This window comes from Culicoides brevitarsis, chromosome 2 (genome assembly GCF_036172545.1).
Source record: "Culicoides brevitarsis isolate CSIRO-B50_1 chromosome 2, AGI_CSIRO_Cbre_v1, whole genome shotgun sequence".
In the NCBI taxonomy this organism is placed as follows: Eukaryota; Metazoa; Arthropoda; class Insecta; order Diptera; family Ceratopogonidae; genus Culicoides; species Culicoides brevitarsis.
In genome coordinates this window covers 39,095,462-39,117,273 of record NC_087086.1, presented here as the reverse complement: position 1 = coordinate 39,117,273, position 21,812 = coordinate 39,095,462, and the positions used below count along the sequence as shown (strand labels likewise).

The 21,812-nt window shown below is 28.4% G+C and overlaps 1 protein-coding gene across 1 annotated transcript; it reads left to right on the top strand.

Moving 5' to 3' along the window:
* The first annotated feature begins 135 nt into the window (after positions 1–135).
* Positions 136–16,745, top strand: LOC134829119 (serine/threonine-protein kinase ATR-like). The gene is made up of 7 exons (XM_063842116.1): positions 136–298; positions 360–484; positions 885–2,247; positions 3,021–4,265; positions 8,846–10,402; positions 12,025–14,254; positions 15,501–16,745. The coding sequence occupies exons 1-7, from the start codon at positions 197–199 to the stop codon at positions 16,688–16,690; spliced, it is 7,812 nt and encodes a 2,603-aa protein (XP_063698186.1). The 5' UTR covers positions 136–196; the 3' UTR covers positions 16,691–16,745.
* Positions 16,746–21,812: the final 5,067 nt, after the last annotated feature.

Here is a 21,812-nt window from a genome sequence, read left to right as displayed (position 1 = left end):
CGCCTTTCTCGTATTTCATGGAATTTCAACCGTCAATAAATTTGAAAAATTAAATTTTTACTTTTTCGATTCGATCTTTTACAGATGATCGAGTATCGGAATTTTAAGCGCAAAAAATCAAAACAAAGGCACGATCAAAGTGAAGAAGAGATTTTTCTTAAAAAATTAAAGATTTTGTGATTGATTTGTGTTGAAAATGGAAACGTGGGACACTTTGGTCCCCGTTATCGTGCAGTACTTGCAGGACAAGCAAGAACACAACTTGAAAAAGTTATTTTTGATGATAAAGGATACTTTGGTAAGAATTTCACAATTTTTATTTTTTTTATGATTTTAAAATTTTTACCTTATTTTCGAAGGTCCATAATGCAGATGTTGGCGTGTTGGCAAAAGTTGATGGAGGAATTGTTCAGTTATCGAGTCTTAATTCTTGGTTGATTTTTGCAATTATTCAGGCTGTCACGAATTCACCGAATGATGAAGAGTAAGTTAAATTTCCTGCAAAAAAAAATAATAAAAAATATTTTTTTTTCATTAAATTTTTAAATTAATTAATTTTTTTTTTTAATTTAATTTTATTTAATTTTTTTTAAATTATTTTTTTAATTAATTTTTTTTTAAATAATTTTTTTTTAATTAATTTTTTTTTAATTTTTTCATTTTTTTTTAATAATTTTTTTAATTTTTTAATTTTTTTTTTTAATTAATTTTTTTAAATTATTTTTTTTTTAATTTAATTTTTTTAATTAATTTTTTTTTAATTATTTTTTTTAAATTTTTTTTAAATTATTTTTTTTTTTTTTTTATCATTTTTTAATTATTTTAATTAAATTTAATTTTTTTTATTATTTAATTTTTTTATTTTAATTTTTTATTTTTTTTAGGATGATAAAAGCTTCAGTTCAGCTCCTCACAGAAATTTTGGCTGCTTGTTTATCAAAAGATTTGAAGCTTTTCCGCATCTTGACTGAAAATTTGGTTACTTTTATTCAAGAAATCGTCGAAATTCTCGAATCTCAAGAATTTCCAGCGAAAATTTCGTTCGCCAAAGGAAACAATTTTCAAGCAAAACCCTTTTTGGAAGCAAAAATTAAAGAAACTGTGATAATTGTCAAAGACAAAAACGTTCTTCTCGCAATTTTGATTGCCCAAACTCAAGTTTTCGCTCAAATTTTCAGTCTAATCGGCAATTCTCACACGGATCTCTTGGAAAAAACGAACAATTCGTTCATAAAAATTTTCGATTCAAAAAATACTTCGATGCGACTGAAAATCGAGACTTTAACTTACTTCACGAGAATTTGTCAGCGCAGCAAAGAGCTTTCGCACGAGTTTTTGGATCATTTGGTGACGATTGTCAACAGTTTCGGCAACATGATGCGCTATAAGGAAATTTGGAGTGTCGCTGCGAAGGAAAAACTCACTTGGGACTCGATTTATTTTGGGATTAAAATGTTTTTGCGTGAAATTCCGAAAATTAAACACGAAGAACCGAACTTTGTGGAAGGAATTTGCGAAAATTTGCTGCTTTGGATGTCAAATGGGTGTCAAAGTCTCTCCCAAAACAAGTCGGATGAAGGAAATATTCGTCAATTCGTGTTGCTGGCGAAGAAAACTTTGAAAAAATTGAACGACGATCACGATGGAGACCTAATTTCAAAACAAAACATCATTCCTTTCCTCGAATATTTGGAAATTCTCCCCGAATTGAGTTCCTTATTTGCTCCATTGATCGTTTCTGAAGTAAAATCAACCGGAGAAAGTGAATTATTGACAAATTTAGTGAAATTTATCGAAGATGCCGCTCAAAAAACTACTTCAACTCACAATTTCACGTCTTTGGAAGCTCTTGAGGCATCTCTCATGTATTGGAAAGAAATTTTTTGCCTCATCCAAGCTGTGAACGAGCAAAATTTGAGACAATCTCAAGTCAGTTACATGAAAAAGAACGATAAACTGCCGGAAAATATGGATTTTTGTTGCTTAGAAGCACTTAAAGTACTCAAACCGAGCGTTTCGGCAGTCGTTACGAGTTTGCTGAATCAAATTTCAAAGACACAATTGACCTTGACGAGCGATTTTATGGCTGTTGTGCTGCTGGATTTTGCTTTTGCAGGGTTAAAAGGTCTATTGGAGGCTAATTTTATAACGGAAGAGCCAAAAATGTTCTTGTTTTATTTGCTGTTGTCGCCTTTTTGTTGTATTGGATCAGCTTTGAGCTCGAAATTGCCACAAAATATCGTCAAGGTGAGATTTTTTTTAAAATTTATTTAAAAAATGGAAATTTTTCAATAAAATAATTTTTATTTATTATCAATTTTTAAAATTTAATTATAAATTAATTTATAATTTTAATTTATTTTTAATTTTTAGTGAATTTCATTTTAATTTTAATTTAAAATAAATTTAATTTTTTATTAATTATAATTTTTAATTAAATTTCTTTAATTTGTATATTTTTTAAATAGCTTTTAAAATTTTTAATATTTTAAATTTAAAAAAAAATTTATTAAAATTTTTAATTTATTTTATTTTTTGAATTAAATAATTTTTTAATTTTTTTTTTAATTAATAATTTTTTTTAAATTAATTTTTAAATTTTTATTTGTTTTAATTTTTTTTAAATTTAAATAATTTCATTTGTAAAAAAATTTCATTAAAATATTTGAAAATTAAGTGAATTTTTTATAATAATTTTGTAAATTTTTAATTAATTTAATTTTAAATTTTTTTAAAAAAAATATTTTTTTTTATTTAAATTTTGAAGTAAATTAATTTTTAAATAATTATTTTAATTTTTTTTATTAAAAAAAATCTGATAAAAAAAATTAAATTTAAAAATTAAATTTAAAATAATTAAAAATTATTAATTTAATTAATTAAAAAAAAAAAAAATAATTTAAATTAATTAAAAATTATTAAAATTATTCAATTAATTTAAAATAATATTTTTTTTTTATTATTTTTATTTTAATTAAATTTTAATATTTTTTATATTTTTTTTATTTTTTTATTTTTAGTTTTACAAAAACGAAGCCTCAGACAAGGAATTCCAGATAACAATAATGACCAAATCCTTCATTTCCTTATTCAACTTAAACTTAAAAATCGTAAAAAGCACCGAAATCCAATCTTTGGTCACTTCAGTATTAAATTTCGTCATCACAAATCCCGAATTCGTTTCCATCGCCGAAAATTGCATCAAATTATCGCCGCACATAATTTTGAACAGCAACATTGACGTCACTTGGATTCGAGATAAAATTTTCTTGCCTGCATTCAACAAATCCGAAGCCCGTCAAGAACTTCTTGAAATATTTTTAGACTTAATTTACCTCGCCGAGCCAAATTCCTTCGTTCTTTGCTACAAATCCAAAACGGATCTCAACAAATTTCTCACAATTGCTCCAAATTGCTTAATTCACGCGGATTGCATCTGCCTTCAGGAGCTGAAAAACAAAAATGTGATTTTTTTACTCGAAAAAATGAAGAAACATCACGGATTTTTACGAAAAATAACAATTTCGGACCAAACAAGGGCAGTTTTGAACGAATTAATTGAAAAATACATTCCAATCATCACAAGTCAAGATCCGGCAACGCAACTTCAAGTGTTGCAAATCATCCCACAATTGATCAAAAATGTCAAATTCATGTTAGAAGAGCCACAAATCGCAGCTTGGATCAAAATTTTGTCATCTCCGCATTTGAAAGTCTTGTTAAGCGCTGCAAATAACTTCAAAATTATCATAAATCAAACAAAAAGTCGCTTAGAAAGTCTTGAGGGCGACTCAAAAATCATCACAATCGATAAATTCAAGTCTTTAGTACTGAACGAGCTCATCAAAAGTCTCAACCAGGCCTTTTCGGAGCAAAATAAGGAATATCAAGAGACATTTTTGCTCATTTTAAAAAATTATTCTGCCACAAAAGACGTCACAGAAACGGAAATTTTGGATTGTTTTCGTTTTGCGCTGAGATTTCTTGTGAAAAACGACTCCAAAGTCAAAAGTCAGGCATTCAAAGCGATCGAAACGATTTGCCTTAATTATCAAGTTCGACCAAATGAGGTCTTTAATTGGTACAAAATGGCGAATACTCGATTTTTGATGGATATTGTCGCCACAAATTATTGCAAGTCGAAGGTTAAGATGATGGATTCGATTAAAGATTTGCCGAGATTGTTCGGATTTGAGACGAACGTTTATTTTGTGATGCGGTATCATAAGATGATGATTGCTGTGTTGCTTCCGTTGGTGTTGAAGGTAAGACTTTTTATTCAAATTTTAATTTCTTTTTTTTAATATTTATCATTTTTCACCATTTTGCAACTCAAAACTGCCAAAAAATTGAAACTGAAAAAAAATTTTTTCTTTGACATAGTTTTGTTTTAAAAACTAAATCAAGAGCAAAAAAACTGTGTCAAAAACTGTGTCAAAGCCATTTTTGTCAAATCTTGCTCTAAATGGATAAAAATTTGTCAGAGGGCTCTAATTTATCATTTTTAATCATTTTATAACTCAAAACTGCCAAAAAATTGAAACTGAAAAAAAAATTTTTCTTTGACATAGTTTTGTTTTGAAAACTAAATCAAGAGCAAAAAAAACTGTGTCAAAAACTGTGTCAAAGCCATTTTTGTCAAATCTTGCTCTAAATGGATAAAAATTTGTCAGAGGGCTCTAATTTATCATTTTTAATCATTTTATAACTCAAAACTGCCAAAAAATTGAAACTGAAAAAAAAATTTTTCTTTGACATAGTTTTGTTTTAAAAACTAAATCAAGAGCAAAAAAAACTGTGTCAAAAACTGTGTCAAAGCAATTTTTGTCAAATTTTGATCCAAATGGATAAAAATTTGTCAGAGGGCTCTAATTAATCATTTTTAATCATTTTATAACTCAAAACTGCAAAAAAATTGAAACTGAAAAAAAATTTCCTTTGACATGGTTTTGTTTTAAAAACTAAATCAAGAGCAAAAAAAACTGTGTCAAAAACTGTGTCAAAGCCATTTTTGTCAAATCTTGCTCTAAATGGATAAAAATTTGTCAGAGGGCTCTAATTTATCATTTTTAATCATTTTATAACTCAAAACTGCCAAAAAATTGAAACTGAAAAAAAAATTTTTCTTTGACATAGTTTTGTTTTAAAAACTAAATCAAGAGCAAAAAAAACTGTGTCAAAAACTGTGTCAAAGCAATTTTTGTCAAATCTTGCTCCAAATGGATAAAAATTTGTCAGAGGGCTCTAATTTATCATTTTTAATCATTTTCTAACTCAAAACTGCAAAAAAATTAAAACTGAAAAATTTTTTTTCCTTTGACATAGATTTGTTTTGAAAACTAAATCAAGAGCAAAAAAAACTGTGTCAAAAACTGTGTCAAAGCCATTTTTGTCAAATCTTGCTCCAAATGGATAAAAATTTGTCAGGAAGCTCTAATTTATCATTTTTAATCATTTTATAACTCAAAACTGCCAAAAAATTGAAACTGAAAAAAATTTGTCCTTTGACATAGTTTTGTTTTGAAAACTAAATCAAGAGCAAAAAAAACTGTGTCAAAATCTGTGTCTAAGCCATTTTTGTCAAATCTTGCTCCAAATGGATAAAAATTTGTCAGAGGGCTCTAATTTATCATTTTTAATCATTTTATAACTCAAAACTGCCAAAAAATTGAAACTGAAAAAATCTTTTTCCTTTGACATAGTTTTGTTTTGAAAACTAAATCAAGAGCAAAAAAAACTGTGTCAAAAACTGTGTCAAAGCCATTTTTGTCAAATCTTGCTCTAAATGGATAAAAATTTGTCAGAGGGCTCTAATTTATCATTTTTAATCATTTTATAACTCAAAACTGCCAAAAAATTGAAACTGAAAAAAAAATTTTTCTTTGACATAGTTTTGTTTTAAAAACTAAATCAAGAGCAAAAAAAACTGTGTCAAAAACTGTGTCAAAGCCATTTTTGTCAAATCTTGCTCCAAATGGATAAAAATTTGTCAGAGGGCTCTAATTTATCATTTTTAATCATTTTATAACTCAAAACTGCCAAAAAATTGAAACTGAAAAATTTTTTTTCCTTTGACATAGTTTTGTTTTGAAAACTAAATCAAGAGCAAAAAAAACTGTGTCAAAAACTGTGTCAAAGCCATTTTTGTCAAATCTTGCTCTAAATGGATAAAAATTTGTCAGAGGGCTCTAATTTATCATTTTTAATCATTTTCTAACTCAAAACTGCCAAAAAATTGAAACTGAAAAAAATATTTTTCTTTGACATAGTTTTGTTTTGAAAACTAAATCAAGAGCAAAAAAAACTGTGTCAAAAACTGTGTCAAAGCCATTTTTGTCAAATCTTGCTCTAAATGGATAAAAATTTGTCAGAGGGCTCTAATTTATCATTTTTAATCATTTTCTAACTCAAAACTGCCAAAAAATTGAAACTGAAAAAAAATTTTTCCTTTGACATAGTTTTGTTTTGAAAACTAAATCAAGAGCAAAAAAAACTGTGTCAAAAACTGTGTCAAAGCCATTTTTGTCAAATCTTGCTCTAAATGGATAAAAATTTGTCAGAGGGCTTTGAGTTATCATTTTTAATCATTTTTACTCAAAACTGCCAAAAAATTGAAACTGAAAAAAAATTTTTTCTTTGACATAGTTTTGTTTTAAAAACTAAATCAAGAGCAAAAAAAACTGTGTCAAAAACTGTGTCACAGCAATTTTTGTCAAATCTTGCTCCAAATGGATAAAAATTTGTCAGAGGGCTCTAATTTATCATTTTTAATCATTTTATAACTCAAAACTGCAAAAAAATTAAAACTGAAAAAATTTTTTTTCTTTGACATAGTTTTGTTTTGAAAACTAAATCAAGAGCAAAAAAAACTGTGTCAAAGCCATTTTTGTCAAATCTTGCTCTAAATGGATAAAAATATGTCAGAGGGCTCTAATTTATCATTTTTAATCATTTTCTAACTCAAAACTGCAAAAAATTGAAACTGAAAAAAATTTTTTCCTTTGACATAGTTTTGTTTTAAAAACTAAATCAAGAGCAAAAAAAACTGTGTCAAAAACTGTGTCAAAGCCATTTTTGTCAAATCTTGCTCTAAATGGATAAAAAATTGTCAGAAGGTTCTAATTTATCATTTTTAATCATTTTATAACTCAAAACTGCCAAAAAATTTTTGAAATCTTGAAAAAAAAATTTTTCTTTGACATAGTTTTGTTTTGAAAACTAAATCAAGAGAAAAACTGTGTCAAAAACTGTGTCAAAGCCATTTTTGTCAAATCTTGCTCTAAATGGATAAAAATTTGTCAGAAGGCTCTAATTTATCATTTTTAATCATTTTATAACTCAAAACTGCCAAAAAAATTGAAACTGAAAAATTTTCTTTGACATAGTTTTGATTTGAAAACTAAATCAAGAGCAAAAAAACTGTGTCAAAAACTGTGTCAAAGCAATTTTTGTCAAATCTTGCTCCAAAGGGACAAAAATTGGTCAGATGGCTCTAATTTATCATTTTTAATCATTTTATAACTCAAAACTGCCAAAAAATTGAAACTGAAAAAATTTTTTTCCTTTGACATAGTTTTGTTTTGAAAACTAAATCAAGAGCAAAAAAACTGTGTCAAAGCCATTTTTGTCAAATCTTGCTCTAAATGGATAAAAATTTGTCTAAATCAAGAGCAAAAAATGTGTCAAAAACCTATGTCAAAAACTGTGTCAAAGCAATTTTTGTCAAATCTTGCTCCGAATGGATAAAAATTTGTCAGAGGGCTCTAATTTATCATTTTTAATCATTTTATAACTCAAAACTGCCAAAAAATTGAAACTGAAAAAATTTTTTTTCTTTGACACAGTTTTGTTTTGAAAACTAAATCAAGAGCAAAAAAAACTGTGTCAAAAACTGTGTCAAAGCAATTTTTGTCAAATCTTGCTCCGAATGGATAAAAATTTGTCAGAGGGCTCTAATTTATCATTTTTAATCATTTTATAACTCAAAACTGCCAAAAAATTGAAACTGAAAAAATTTTTTTTCTTTGACACAGTTTTGTTTTTAAAACTAAATCAAGAGCAAAACTTTGACATAGTGTCAAAAACATGTCAAAAACTGTGTCAAAGCAATTTTTGTCAAATCTTGCTCCGAATGGATAAAAATTTGTCAGAGGGCTCTAATTTATCATTTTTAATCATTTTATAACTCAAAACTGCCAAAAAATTGAAACTGAAAAAATTTTTTTTCTTTGACACAGTTTTGTTTTTAAAACTAAATCAAGAGCAAAACTGTGTCAAAAACCATGTCAAAAACTGTGTCAAAGCAATTTTTGTCAAATCTTGCTCCGAATGGATAAAAATTTGTCAGAGGGCTCTAATTTATCATTTTTAATCATTTTATAACTCAAAACTGCCAAAAAATTGAAACTGAAAAATTTTTTTTTCTTTGACACAGTTTTGTTTTAAAAACTAAATCAAGAGCAAAACTGTGTCAAAAACCATGTCAAAAACTGTGTCAAAGCAATTTTTGTCAAATCTTGCTCCGAATGGATAAAAATTTGTCAGAGGGCTCTAATTTATCATTTTTAATCATTTTATAACTCAAAACTGCCAAAAAATTGAAACTGAAAAAAATTTTTTCCTTAAATTATTTTTATTGATTTAATTATTTATTATTATTTTTAATTTAATTTAAACTTTAATCATCAAAATAATTAAATTAAAAATTATTTAAATATTCAAAAAAAAGAAAAAAAAAACAAAATAAAACTCAAACCAATTTTTTAAAAAATAAAAAAAAATGTGAAAATTAATGAATTTTTTCTAAAATATTAAAAAACTAAAAAAAAAATCTTTTTAATTTCAGAACAAAAAATGCGAAGACATCTTAAACGAAATAGCCACAGTATTAGATCGCGACTCTCGTACCTTAATAAAAGTCTCCTTCTCCATCGCCTACCCCTTCACATACACAAAATTCAGTCCCGAAATGGCCCAGCAGCTTATCGACTACGCAAAATCAATTTTCGGACCCGCCGCCCTCCAAGAAGTCATCTTCGAATCGGAAAAATCCGTCAGCGACATCCTCATGTATTATCACACAAACGCCGCCTGCGTCTTGGAAATCTTCAAGCACTTCCAAAATCCCGGAAACACCAAATCCGACTCCATTTCCAAACTTTCCAGCTACTTGTGCAACAACATTTTGGCAGTTTTGAAGCATTTCGAGATGAACATCAACGGCGACAAGTACCAACAAACAGAAACGTTACTCAGTTTGGGTCAAATAATTCGGTTAATTGGCACGGAGCGAATCACTCCCTTCCGTTTTAAGATAATGACGATCTTGAATACCGCTTTGGGGACGAATGATCACAAAATGATCGTCATTTGCATCAAAGTTTGGCATATTTTTGTGCATACGGTCGACATGATGGAACTTGGACCGTTGCTAAGTGCGATAATTGTCTCGTTAAAACCCTTTATTGAGAATTATCCGGCGGAAATTGATGAAATTTTCACGTATTTAATTGTCGAGAACAGCAGTTTGATGAACAAATATTTCACGGATATTTTTTTCTTGGAGGAACTTCCGATTCGCGAGGAGCTGAAAAGAGCCATTGAAGTGAAATTGCAAAGCAGCAACTATCGAAAGTCATTTTTGGAGCAACTTGACGAATATTTGACGCACATTTGTCACAAAAATGTCGTCGTCAAGGCTTTCGGCTTGAAATACCTCCGGGACATTCTCCGAACGCATCGCACGGAACTCAACAATTTGATCATAAACGACGCCAGTATTCATCCAATTCTCGGAGGTTTGTTGCGAAATCTCATGATTTGCTGCAAAGAAAGCGACGATAACATCCAAAAATACGCCGCCGAGTGTCTTGGCGAACTCGGAGCTCTTGAACCTTCGTATCTCCCGCAAGACTATCAACCCCATAGCGAATTCGCGTTCAGCATCCACACGACAGAATTCGCAAAATTAGCGCTCGATAAACTTTGTCACGCCTACCAAGTTCAATCGGACGTGCAAAATGTCGATTGTTTCGCGCTTGCCATCCAAGAAGTCCTGATTTCGAACAATGTTGATCCGGCGAGAGGACAAAAGCTGGAAATTTGGCATGCCATGCCCGAGAAAATGCAACCGCAGATTGAGCCGTTGTTGAAATCGCATTACACGGCGATCACGAGAAGAACGTCGTCCATTGATTTGCATCCGATTTATGGGAGTAATGCGGCGAGATCGTGCGAAGAGTGGGCTGCGATATGGGCCACGAAGGTAATTAAGCAGATCATGAAGGAGGAAACGAGGAATTTGTTGGAGGCGTTTGTGCCGAGTTTGAAGAGAGATTCGCAGATTTTGGCGACTATTTTTCCGTATGTTATTTTGCATGCGATTTTGTCCAGTAGTGAGAAGGTGAGTTTTTGATTTGAATTAAAATTTATTTTTTTTTATAATATTTGATTTTTTTTTAAATTATTGAAAAAATTGAAAAAAAATATTTTTTTTTAAAATACTCAATTTTAATTTTTTTTCTCAATTATTTTTTTTTTATTTTATCCTATCTAATTTTTTCTAAAATTAAATTTTAAATCTATAAAGTTTAAAAATTGATAAAAATTTTCTTTAAACGTTTTAATACTTATTGCTACTTATTTTAAAAAAAACAGTTTAAAAATTTTTTTTTTATTTATTTATTTTTTTTTTTTTTGGTTTTCATTTTTATTTTTTTTTTTTTTTTTAATTTTATAAATATTTTTGAAATAATTAATTAGTCAAAAATTTTAAATTAAAAATATAAAAAGAAAATTTTATTAAATATTTTTTTTTCTCCGAAAATTAAATTTTTTTACACAATGTCTAAGTTTACTACATTTTTAATTTTACTTTCAAAATAAATTTAAATGCTTCTTTTTAACAATTTTAAATTATTTTTTAAAGAAAACAATTTCGAAATAAAAAATAATAATTTTAATTTTTTTATAAAATTTTCAAATTCATTTTTTTTTTTGATTAAAAAAAAATTGAAATTAAAGTTTTTAAAAAAAAGTTAAAAAAATAGAAAAAAAATTGAATTAAAAAAATATTATCGAAATTAAAATATTTTTAACATTTTTAACATAAAAAATTTCTTATGACGTTCTAAAGAAATTAACAAAAAAAATAAAAAAAAAAAATACATTGACTAAAAAATATATTTTTTTAAATATATTTATAATAATTAAGCCGCCAAAAATTTTAAATTAAAAAATTAAAAAAATTCACGTTTTACAATATTTTATTAAAAATTTTGATGCAAGAAAATTAAAAGTTCCTTCAAAATATTTTAAAAATTTTTTTTCTTTATTTTTGTTTAAATAATTTTTTTATTTTATATTTTCAAAGTAAAGTTTTCTTTAAAATTTTTGATATTTTTTTGAAAAAATAATTTTAAAAATATTTTTTATTACAATTGACTCAATAAATATTTTTTTTTATTTTTGATTTTTAAAAATCTTTCAACTTTTTTAATTTTTTTCAAAATAGTTAAATAATTATCAATTTTTTTAATAAAAAATATATAAAAATTTTTTTAAAATTTTTATTTTTTTTAAAATTCTTGTAATTAAATTAAAATAAACTTATAATTTTCTAAAAATGTTATTGTTACAAAATTTAATTTTTTATTATTTTTTTTATTTAAATAACATATTTTTTTTATTTTTTTATCTTATTTAAAAAATTTTTTAAAAAATTTCAGTAAAAAAATAATAAATAAATAATTTTAATTTTTAAATACATTTATTTTGATTTAATGTACGTTTTTATAATTTTTTGTTCAATAATAATTAAAGAATTATTTTAAAAATTAAAATTTAATAAAATTTGAATTAATTTTAAAATTTAAGCTCGATAAAATTTTTATTTATATAATTATTTTATAATTATTTTTATTAATTTTAAAAATTTATTTTTAAATATTTTTTTATAATTCAAAAAAAAAATTAATGGCTTCAAAAAATAAATAATTTAATAATTATTTTTATTTTATTTTTCAGGCACAAAATGAAATTTTCGGCGAAATCCAAACCGTTCTCGAAGACATTCTCAACCCGCGTGATCAGGAAAACGACAACAACTCCGAAAAACCGCAAGACTCCTCAAACACCGAAAAAAGCCTCATCTCCTGCGACTTTTTCTACTCCCAAACCTCTACCACGAAAGACCCCATCGAGGAAAACATGAAGCTCAAATGCGCCAAAATCGTCTTCGGCCTCTTGGATTTCTTGGAACGCTACTTATGCGAGCTCCTCGTAAAATACCCGCAAGCCAACGAAAAATCCGACTACAAACGCGTCAAAAATTTCATCGAAAAATTCGACTACAACATGTTGGCACGCGCAAATTACGAATGCGAAGAATACGCCCGCGCCTTATGGTACATCGAGCAATACATCAACTACGACTCCGGAAGTCGCCTTCAACGCGAACTCGCATTTTTAGCAAAAATCCACGCAGAACTCTTGGATCCTGATTCAGTCGAGGGCGCCATGGCAGTCAAGGAGGAAGAACCCTCGTTGGAGGAACAAATTTTGATGTACAACGTCACAGGTCGCTTACATGAGTCCGCAGTTTGCTTCGAACGCATCATGCAACTCCAAAAATACGAACCATCAATTATGAAGGACATGGTTGGATGTTATCTCGGTTTAGATCAACCTGAAACAGCGTTACTCGTCTCGGAGAGCTTTTACACTCGTTTCGCCGACGATAATCCGGATCTCGTGCTAAAAGCAAATTGCGCGGAGCCTCTTTGGCGTCTCAGTCGCTGGGATGAGCTCGAAAATTTGATTCAGGAACCCGGAATTAAGGAAAGTGACATCTGGGGCATCAACTGTGGGCAACTTTTGATCGATTTTCGAGCTTCCAAACACGAAGACTTCGATCAGGAAATCGATCGCATCCGATTATCGCTCTTGCGGGTCTTGAAAACGCACGAAAGTGAACAAAGTATTTACCAAAAATGCTATTCGCAGATTTTAAAACTCCATATGTTGACGGAAATTCAAAAGGCGGAAGAAACAATGCTCGAAATCGGGTCAGAAACGAACGAAAATGCCGTTTGTCGAAATTTGCAGGCAATGTTGAGCGATTGGGCATCGAGAAATGAACTTTTGCAACCAACTTCGCATAATATGGAGCCACTTTTGTGCTTGCGGAGGATTATTTTGAACGAAATGTGGGCTTTACTCGAAAAAAGACTCATTTCCAACCCAAGAGCGATGAATGTCGTGAAAGAAACTGTCAATCAGAGCATTGGAAAATTATGGGTCGAGAGCACGAGACTTGCTTCCAAGGCAAAAATGTTCGAACAAGCCTCTTTGTACATTTTTAATGCCGAAAAATACAAACCCCCGGAGCTGTATATCGAAAAAGCGAAGCTTTCATGGGAAAAAGGCGATCAAACGACAGCTTTTAAGGTACTTGACACGGGGATAAATGACACCATGCAAGCCATAGGGGGCGATGTTCGACTTTTATCCGCCACAGACCTCAAAATATTCGGCGAAGCTCGTCTTTTAGTTGCCGCTTATAATTCCGAGTCAGCTAAATTCGGTCCAGAATTTAATTTGAAGTGTTTCAAAGAGTCCGTGGACACGTTCCCGCAGCAGGAAAAGGGAAATTTCCTCTATGCTCAATATTTTGAGAGGCTCCACGATAGTTTAGATGACTCGCAAAAAGGAAAACGCTTGAAAAACGACTACATTTCGAGTGCGATGATTTTTTACGGGAAATCTCTCATGTACGGATGTAATTTTTTGTATCAATCCATGCCGCGTCTTCTCACAATTTGGTTGGATTACACCGCGAGAAAGGATGAAAATGCGAGTAAACAACATATGCATCAAATTAATCAGTATATGATGCGTTATACCGAAGCGCTGCCATCTTTTATGTTTTTTACGGCATTTTCGCAGATCGTGAGTCGTATTTGCCATCCGAATTCCGAGACTTATACGATTTTGAAGAAAATTCTCATTAATTTGATCAAAGTTTATCCGCAGCAGAGTTTGTGGATGTTTTTGGCGGTTTATAAGTCGACATATGAGAATCGAGTCAAAAGATGCAAGGAGATTTTGTGTGATAAGAATTTGCAGGCAGAGCAAAAGTTTATCTGGAGTTTCAATGAGTTGACGGAGAAACTGATCACGTTGACGAATTTGAGTTTGCCTGAGGAGAGTTTTAGGGGAGGGACTGTTGAGACGACTATTACGGCGTTGGATCGATGTGAGTACATTTTTTTTTTAATTTCTTGACCTAAAAAAAAATAATTAAAATTAAAAATTAATTTAAAAAATTAAAAAAAAAAAAATTTTAATTAAAAAAAATATTGAAAATTTTTTTTAAAATTTATTGAAACAATTTTTTTAATTCTTTTATTTTTAGTTTTTTGACCTATTAAAAATTTAAATTAAAAATTATTTATAAATAATAATTAAATACATTTTTAAAAAAGAATTAATTATTAAAAAAGTAATTAAAAAAATTAAAATTTTAATTTTTTTTAAAACGTTTGGTTATTTTATTTAATTTATAAAAAAATTTTTAAACTTAAATTTTTAAAATATTTTTGTAATTAATTAATTTTTAAAAGTAAATTAAAATAATTAACATTTTTTACTTTTAAAAAGAAGGTAAAAAAAAAATAGTTTCAAAAATTTTTATGAAAAAAAATTTTTTTATTTTTTTAAAATTTTAATTTTTTTAAATTTTTTATTTATTAAAAAAAATTAAAATTTCTTTAAAAATATTTTTAAAAAATAGAAAAATGGTTTTAAAAAAATAATTAAATTTAAAATAAAAAAATAATATAAAATTATTAAAATTTTAATTAAAAAAATATTTAATTTAACAAAAAAAATTTTTTTTTATTTAATTCAAATTGTGAAAAATTTTTGTAATTTTTTTTTTATTTTTGTTTTTTTTTAAATAAATATTTCTTTTATTTTTAATTTTTCCCTTTAAATTTTTAAATTTTTTTTTAAATAAAAACTCATTAATTTAAAAAAAGTAAAAAATTAGTTTTAAAAAAATAAAAAATTATTTCGTTATTTAATATTCTAAATTTTTAAAAAAAATAAAAAATTCTTTTAAAATCTTTCAAAAATTTTTTTTTTTTTGAAAATTAAATGTTTTAACTTTCCATTAAATTTATTACTTTTTACATTTTATTTTTATATTAATATTTATTTTATTATTTTTTCATAATTTTTAATAAAAAAAAGTCAATAAAAATTTTAAAAAATAAAAAATCGAAAAAAAACTTAATTTTAGAATTCTTGATTGAATAATTTTTTTTTTAATTTTTAAAAAATATAAAAAATAAATTTTTTGAAGAAACTTCGTTTTGTTAAATTTTGAAACATTAAAAAAAATATTTTTATAAAATTTAATAATTTCAAATAATTTTTTTTTTATAATAAAAATTTAATTAATTAAAAAAAATTAACTTTACCTCATTTTTTCTTTTCAGCAATCATCACATACTTCAAAACCCGCAAAAACATCGACATCCTCATGCCAATTCAGGAACAAATGTCTATCGTAAAACCTCCAACGCGTGATCGTGACAAGCCCGCCAGTCATCACAAACCCTTCCCAAATGAGCCAATTTACATTCACGACATCTTAGATCGTGCCTCAATCCTCACTTCCCTCCAAAAACCGAAGAAAATCACGCTGGTTGGAAGCAACGGGCGCCATTACGACATTTTAATGAAACCCAAGGACGACTTACGCAAAGATTTCCGCCTCATGGAGTTCAACAACGTAATTAAGCAGATCTTACTCGAAGACACGGATGCCAGACAACGTCGCTTGCATATCCGAACGTATGCGGTAATTCCCTTGAATGACGAATGCGGCCTCATTGAATGGGTGCAAAATGTCACGCCATATCGAAATATCGTGATGCGTTACTACAAACAGCTCGGAAAAGTCGTTTCAATGCGAGATTTGAAGAAAATTTACCCGACAAAAAGAGATTCGATCGACAAGAAAAAACAAATTTTTGAAACGCAGCTTTTGCCAAGTCATCCCTTCGTTTTTGGAAATTGGTTTCGTGAACGTTTTCCGAATCCTCATGATTGGTATCAAGCTCGTTGCGGTTACATCAAAACTCTGGCAGTCATGTCGATGGTTGGTTACGTTCTTGGGCTCGGAGATCGGCATGGCGAGAATATTTTGTTGGATGGATCGTGCGGAGATGTTGTTCATGTCGACTTTAATTGCTTGTTTAATCGCGGCGAATTGTTCGATGTACCGGAAGTTGTCCCATTTCGCTTGACACATAACATGGTAAAGGCTATGGGACCCTTGGGCGTCGATGGCTTGTACCGAAAATGTTGCGAAATTACAATGCGAGCGATGCAACAACAACGAAACACGTTAATGTCAGTCTTAAAGCCTTTTGTCTACGATCCTCTTGTTGCATGGACAAAAACTACAAGCAAAGCGCAATTATTACAACAAGAACGCACCGATTCCGGCGCCGAGGAAAATTTACGACAAATCGAATTCCGTTTAAAAGGATTCGTTAAAATCGATGGAAGACAAACTACTTCGCCGCTTTCGACAGTAGGTCTTGTCAATCATTGCATCACCGAAGCCACAAACGTTGCTAATTTGGCATCGATGTACATTGGATGGGGATCGTATTTGTAACCCAATTTTTTTTTCGTGTATTTATGAATAAACTATTTTTTTTTCTTTCGTCGTAGATAGTTTTGTACGCAGCACAGGAAAAAATTGTAATCATCAATTAGTAACCAAAAACTCCACAAAAAACGTGTCTAAATTAATATTGATTACATGCATTACAACACGAGCGTTCGCCATTTCATGACAAAAAACTGCTTTCGACATGGGGATTTTATTAAATTCGCAATGCATGCCAGAGCAAAAATTTTATTACATTTTTTTACTCGTTGTGCTGTGATGTAATTTCGCATATATTATATACATACACACATGAGAAACGCACATGAAAGTGCATCCAATAATGTTGTGGTGACCTGAACAAAACCATTTTTTCCCATTCTGTGGATTTTCCGATACTATTCTGATGGGCAACTGCATGTTTTATAGCGCTGTGGTTCGAAATTGGGCTAAATTTTGGGCAAAGGATTCATTTTTTGGTAAATTTTTTGAACGTTAAACTTTTAAATTGCACTTATTAGTACGTTGAAAGTCAAGAAATGAGTTTATCTCCTCATATTGTGTGCATTGCCAATCTGAAGTTGGATTTCGCATGTAAATATTATGGATTACACTTACATTAAATAGAAATGGTTAGACGGGCATTGTTGGCTGCGGTTAGATGTGTCTATAAAACTCTCTGAACGAGACTTATGAAAAAAAAGACTGACTGAACTCTAAAAAAAACACAACTTCAGGCTCCGATATTTCTGTAGAACAAAATTGTTGAAAAATGCCTAATGGCCTCGGGTTCCATAACCTGTAACTTCTTCTTAATACGACGCCAAGTATTTTTTTTTAGAAAATCGAATCGTTTATTATCATAAATTTTTACAAGTACGTGTGCCTCTTTTGATAGTTTGTTCAGATTTTTCTTCATATAGCATCTTAAGGATTTTCCTTTACCTGAAAATTAAAAAAAAATTAAAAATCTAAATAATTTTTGATTTTTCTTTTCGAAAAAAATTTTTTTAATACTTACGAATTTTTTTACAAACATTTTCCTATAACTAAAATTAGTAATTTTTCTTTCTTTCAACTCTACATTTAAGTTTTTAATTTATAATATCGCTTATCGAAAAGATTTGGCTAACAAAATCCCTTATTTTATACTTTTTAGTTCGTTTTTTAAGGCCCTTATTTTACACTTTTTAGCTCGTTTTTAAATGTTTTATTTTTATTGTATTTTTAAACTTTTAGAATATTTAAATTTTTTTTGAACTTTTAATATTTTTTTTTAGATTTTTTTAATATATTTTTTTAATATATTTAAAAAAAAAAATTTTTTCAAATTTTCTTCGAATGACTCGAATTTTTTTCGAATGAGTTAAAATGTCAATTAAAAGAAGACATTAAAATAAGTTTTATATAAATAAAAAGAAATTAATTCAGAAAAAATAATAACTTACCTGCTAAATTTCAATCATCTTTATACCTAAAGGTCCATTATCTGATGTTACTCTGAAACAATAACAGACAGTTATTCGAAAAAGAGAGAGAAACAAAAAAGTGCTCGAGAGATTGTTGTGTGAAGTAATTAATTTTTATTACTTTCACCCTGGGAGACGCAACTGATTGGCAAAAGTATGGAACATTAAAAAAAATCATATCAAAAGTTTTGAAATTCTTTCCATTAAAGGACAATATCCTCATTGTTCGAAAAAATTTCATAAAAAATCGCGATTTTTTTTACAAAAATAGACAACAATGGAAGATACATCAAAAAAAAAGAGCATTATGTCAAGAGCTGTATATCACAAAACGATTAAAAAACATTAAAAATTATTGCCGGGGAAACCGTTTGGTAATTGGCTTTTTTTTCGCTTTTCCCATAGATAGATTGAGTCAATGTCGATACATACTCATATGAAGGGGAGTACAAAGTCAAACCGCCAACTTCCCAGAATATTTAATCTATGTGTTTGAAATATTTATGAATAATTTTCACTCGTTTATTTTTATTGCCTTTTGGTGGTTGTTGCGGAAAAGCCGATGCGATGTGGGCAAAAACACGTGTATCTAAGCGTTTTATCCTTTGATGTGGTTCGTATTTTCTTTTCCCCATGGAAAAAAAATCTCGCTTTTCCTGATATCAAGAGAAAAATGTGAAAAACGATTGCGGTTAAATTTTTTCCTCTTTGGCGATTATTTTTATCGTCAAGGAAACAAAAAAAATGTAGGTTGAGTGACGAAAAGTTACGACAAACGAAGACACGGACAAAACAATATTGGCAATAATTGGTAAAAAATTACCCCAAGAGTGCTATAATTACAATTAGATTGCTTATTGTTACAAACCAAAAAGGCAACAACTGTTTTCCGTTCGTTCATTGTAATTGCAAATAATATTCATTACTTCTGTTTAAATGTGTTTTCTGAGTTTTCTCTGTGTGTTTCTGTGTGGCTGCCCATTCTATAAACCATTATGAGCTAAAACATTGTCAGACAGTTTTGGTTTTAGCTGCAAAAAAATTAGGCAGAAATAGCTGAGAGGAAATGTTTTTCCAACAGTGAATTTGTTGATGAGCGTTTCCGCCTAATCCACAATAAAATGTAAACAAAATTGCATTTGTACAAAACCATCCAAATATTCATTGTATGTTGATCGTGTAAATTTCGAGTGAAATAAAATTTCACTGAAGACTTTGATGTGTTGGAGAGTTGGCAATTAACAGAAAATTGGTCTAAATTTAAATTTTTTCCTGAAAATTGGGTAAGTTTTAACCTTTTTTGTTGATATTTAAATTTCAGCAACTCATCAAATGACGAAAGGATTAAAGTTTTGCCATCGAGGTAAGTATTTATGGAGGCTTCATTGCTGAGAACATATCCTTGGATGCAGGAAATTCGACGAGCTTCCGATAATCGCCAGCTTTTTGAAGGAGAACAGAAAAATTATTTAAATGTCGTCCCTTAAAATTTTATTTGTCATCGTCCTTTCACTAAACCAAGTATGCCATAAGCGATAGGTCAAATTTGATGTAAAACATCCTTATTTTTATTTTAAAAGAGGATAAAAAAATTGTTAAGAACAAATTACAAGGAGACTTGTCACTAAAGAAGCCATTTTTGAAGAAAATACTAAAAAATTGATAAAAATTTATCAGAGGGCTCTAATTTATCATTTTTAATCATTTTATAACTCAAAACTGCCAAAAAATTGAAACTGAAAAAATTTTTTTCCTTTGACATAGTTTTGTTTTGAAAACAAAGCAATTTTTGTCAAATCTTGCTCCAATCAAAGCAAAAAAAAATTTTTTTCCTTTGTTTTAAAAACTAAATCAAGAGCAAAAAAACTGTGTCAAAGCAATTTTTGTCAAATCTTGCTCCAAATGGATAAAAATTTGTCAGAGGGCTCTAATTTATCATTTTTAATCATTTTGTAACTCAAAACTGCCAAAAAATTGAAACTGAAAAAATTTTTTTCCTTTGACATAGTTTTGTTTTGAAAACTAAATCAAGAGCAAAAAAACTGTGTCAAAAACTGTGTCAAAGCAATTTTTGTCAAATCTTGCTCCAAATGGATAAAAATTTGTCAGAGGGCTCTAATTTATCATTTTTAATCATTTTGTAACTCAAAACTGCCAAAAAATTGAAACTGAAAAAATTTTTTTCCTTTGACATAGTTTTGTTTTAAAAACTAAATCAAGAGCAAAAAAAACTGTGTCAAAAACTGTGTCAAAGCAATTTTTGTCAAATCTTGCTCCAAATGGATAAAAATTTGTCAGAGGGCTCTAATTTATCATTTTTAATCATTTTATAACTCAAAACTGCCAAAAAATTGAAACTGAAAAATTTTTTTTCCTTTGACATAGTTTTGTTTTAAAAACTAAATCAAGAGCAAAAAAAACTGTGTCAAAAACTGTGTCAAAGCCATTTTTGTCAAATCTTGCTCCAAATGGATAAAAATTTGTCAGAGGGCTCTAATTTATCATTTTTAATCATTTTGTAACTCAAAACTGCCAAAAAATTGAAACTGAAAAATTTTTTTTTCTTTGACATAGTTTTGTTTTGAAAACTAAATCAAGAGCAAAAAAAACTGTGTCAAAAACTGTGTCAAAGCCATTTTTGTCAAATCTTGCTCCAAATGGATAAAAATTTGTCAGAGGGCTCTAATTTATCATTTTTAATCATTTTGTAACTCAAAACTGCCAAAAAATTGAAACTGAAAAAATTTTTTTCCTTTGACATAGTTTTGTTTTGAAAACTAAATCAAGAGCAAAAAAAACTGTGTCAAAAACTGTGTCAAAGCAATTTTTGTCAAATCTTGCTCCAAATGGATAAAAATTTGTCAGAGGGCTCTAATTTATCATTTTTAATCATTTTATAACTCAAAACTGCCAAAAAATTGAAACTGAAAAAATTTTTTTCCTTTGACATAGTTTTGTTTTAAAAACTAAATCAAGAGCAAAAAAAACTGTGTCAAAGCAATTTTTGTCAAATCTTGCTCCAAATGGATAAAAATTTGTCAGAGGGCAATTTATCATTTTTAATCATTTTGTAACTCAAAACTGCCAAAAAATTGAAACTGAAAAATTTGTTTTCCTTTGACATAGTTTTGTTTTGAAAACTAAATCAAGAGCAAAAAAAACTGTGTCAAAAACTGTGTCAAAGCAATTTTTGTCAAATCTTGCTCCAAATGGATAAAAATATATCAGAGGGCTCTAATTTATCATTTTTAATAATTTTGCAACTCAAAACTGCCAAAAAATTGAAACTGAAAAATTTTTTTTCCTTTGACATAGTTTTGTTTTGAAAACTAAATCAAAAGTTTTGATTTTCATTGATGTTCATTTCGAGATTTGGAAAGTTTCCTTTTCTGTATATATGTATTTTCACCCATAATTAACCCTCTTAAAAATTTACCTTATTCATAAAATTTAAAATCTTCATCCTTGACTTACTTTCTAAGACAAATAAACCTGAGGATTATTCAACATTTTAATCACTTTCCTAATCTATTTACAATTTTTTTTTTTAATTTTTTTTCCTCTACGGTATAAATTTCATCACAAAGACACCAAAACCTCCCTTCTTCAACAGCCAAATTTCATTTTTTTTTTACATGAATGATTAAGACACTGAACCC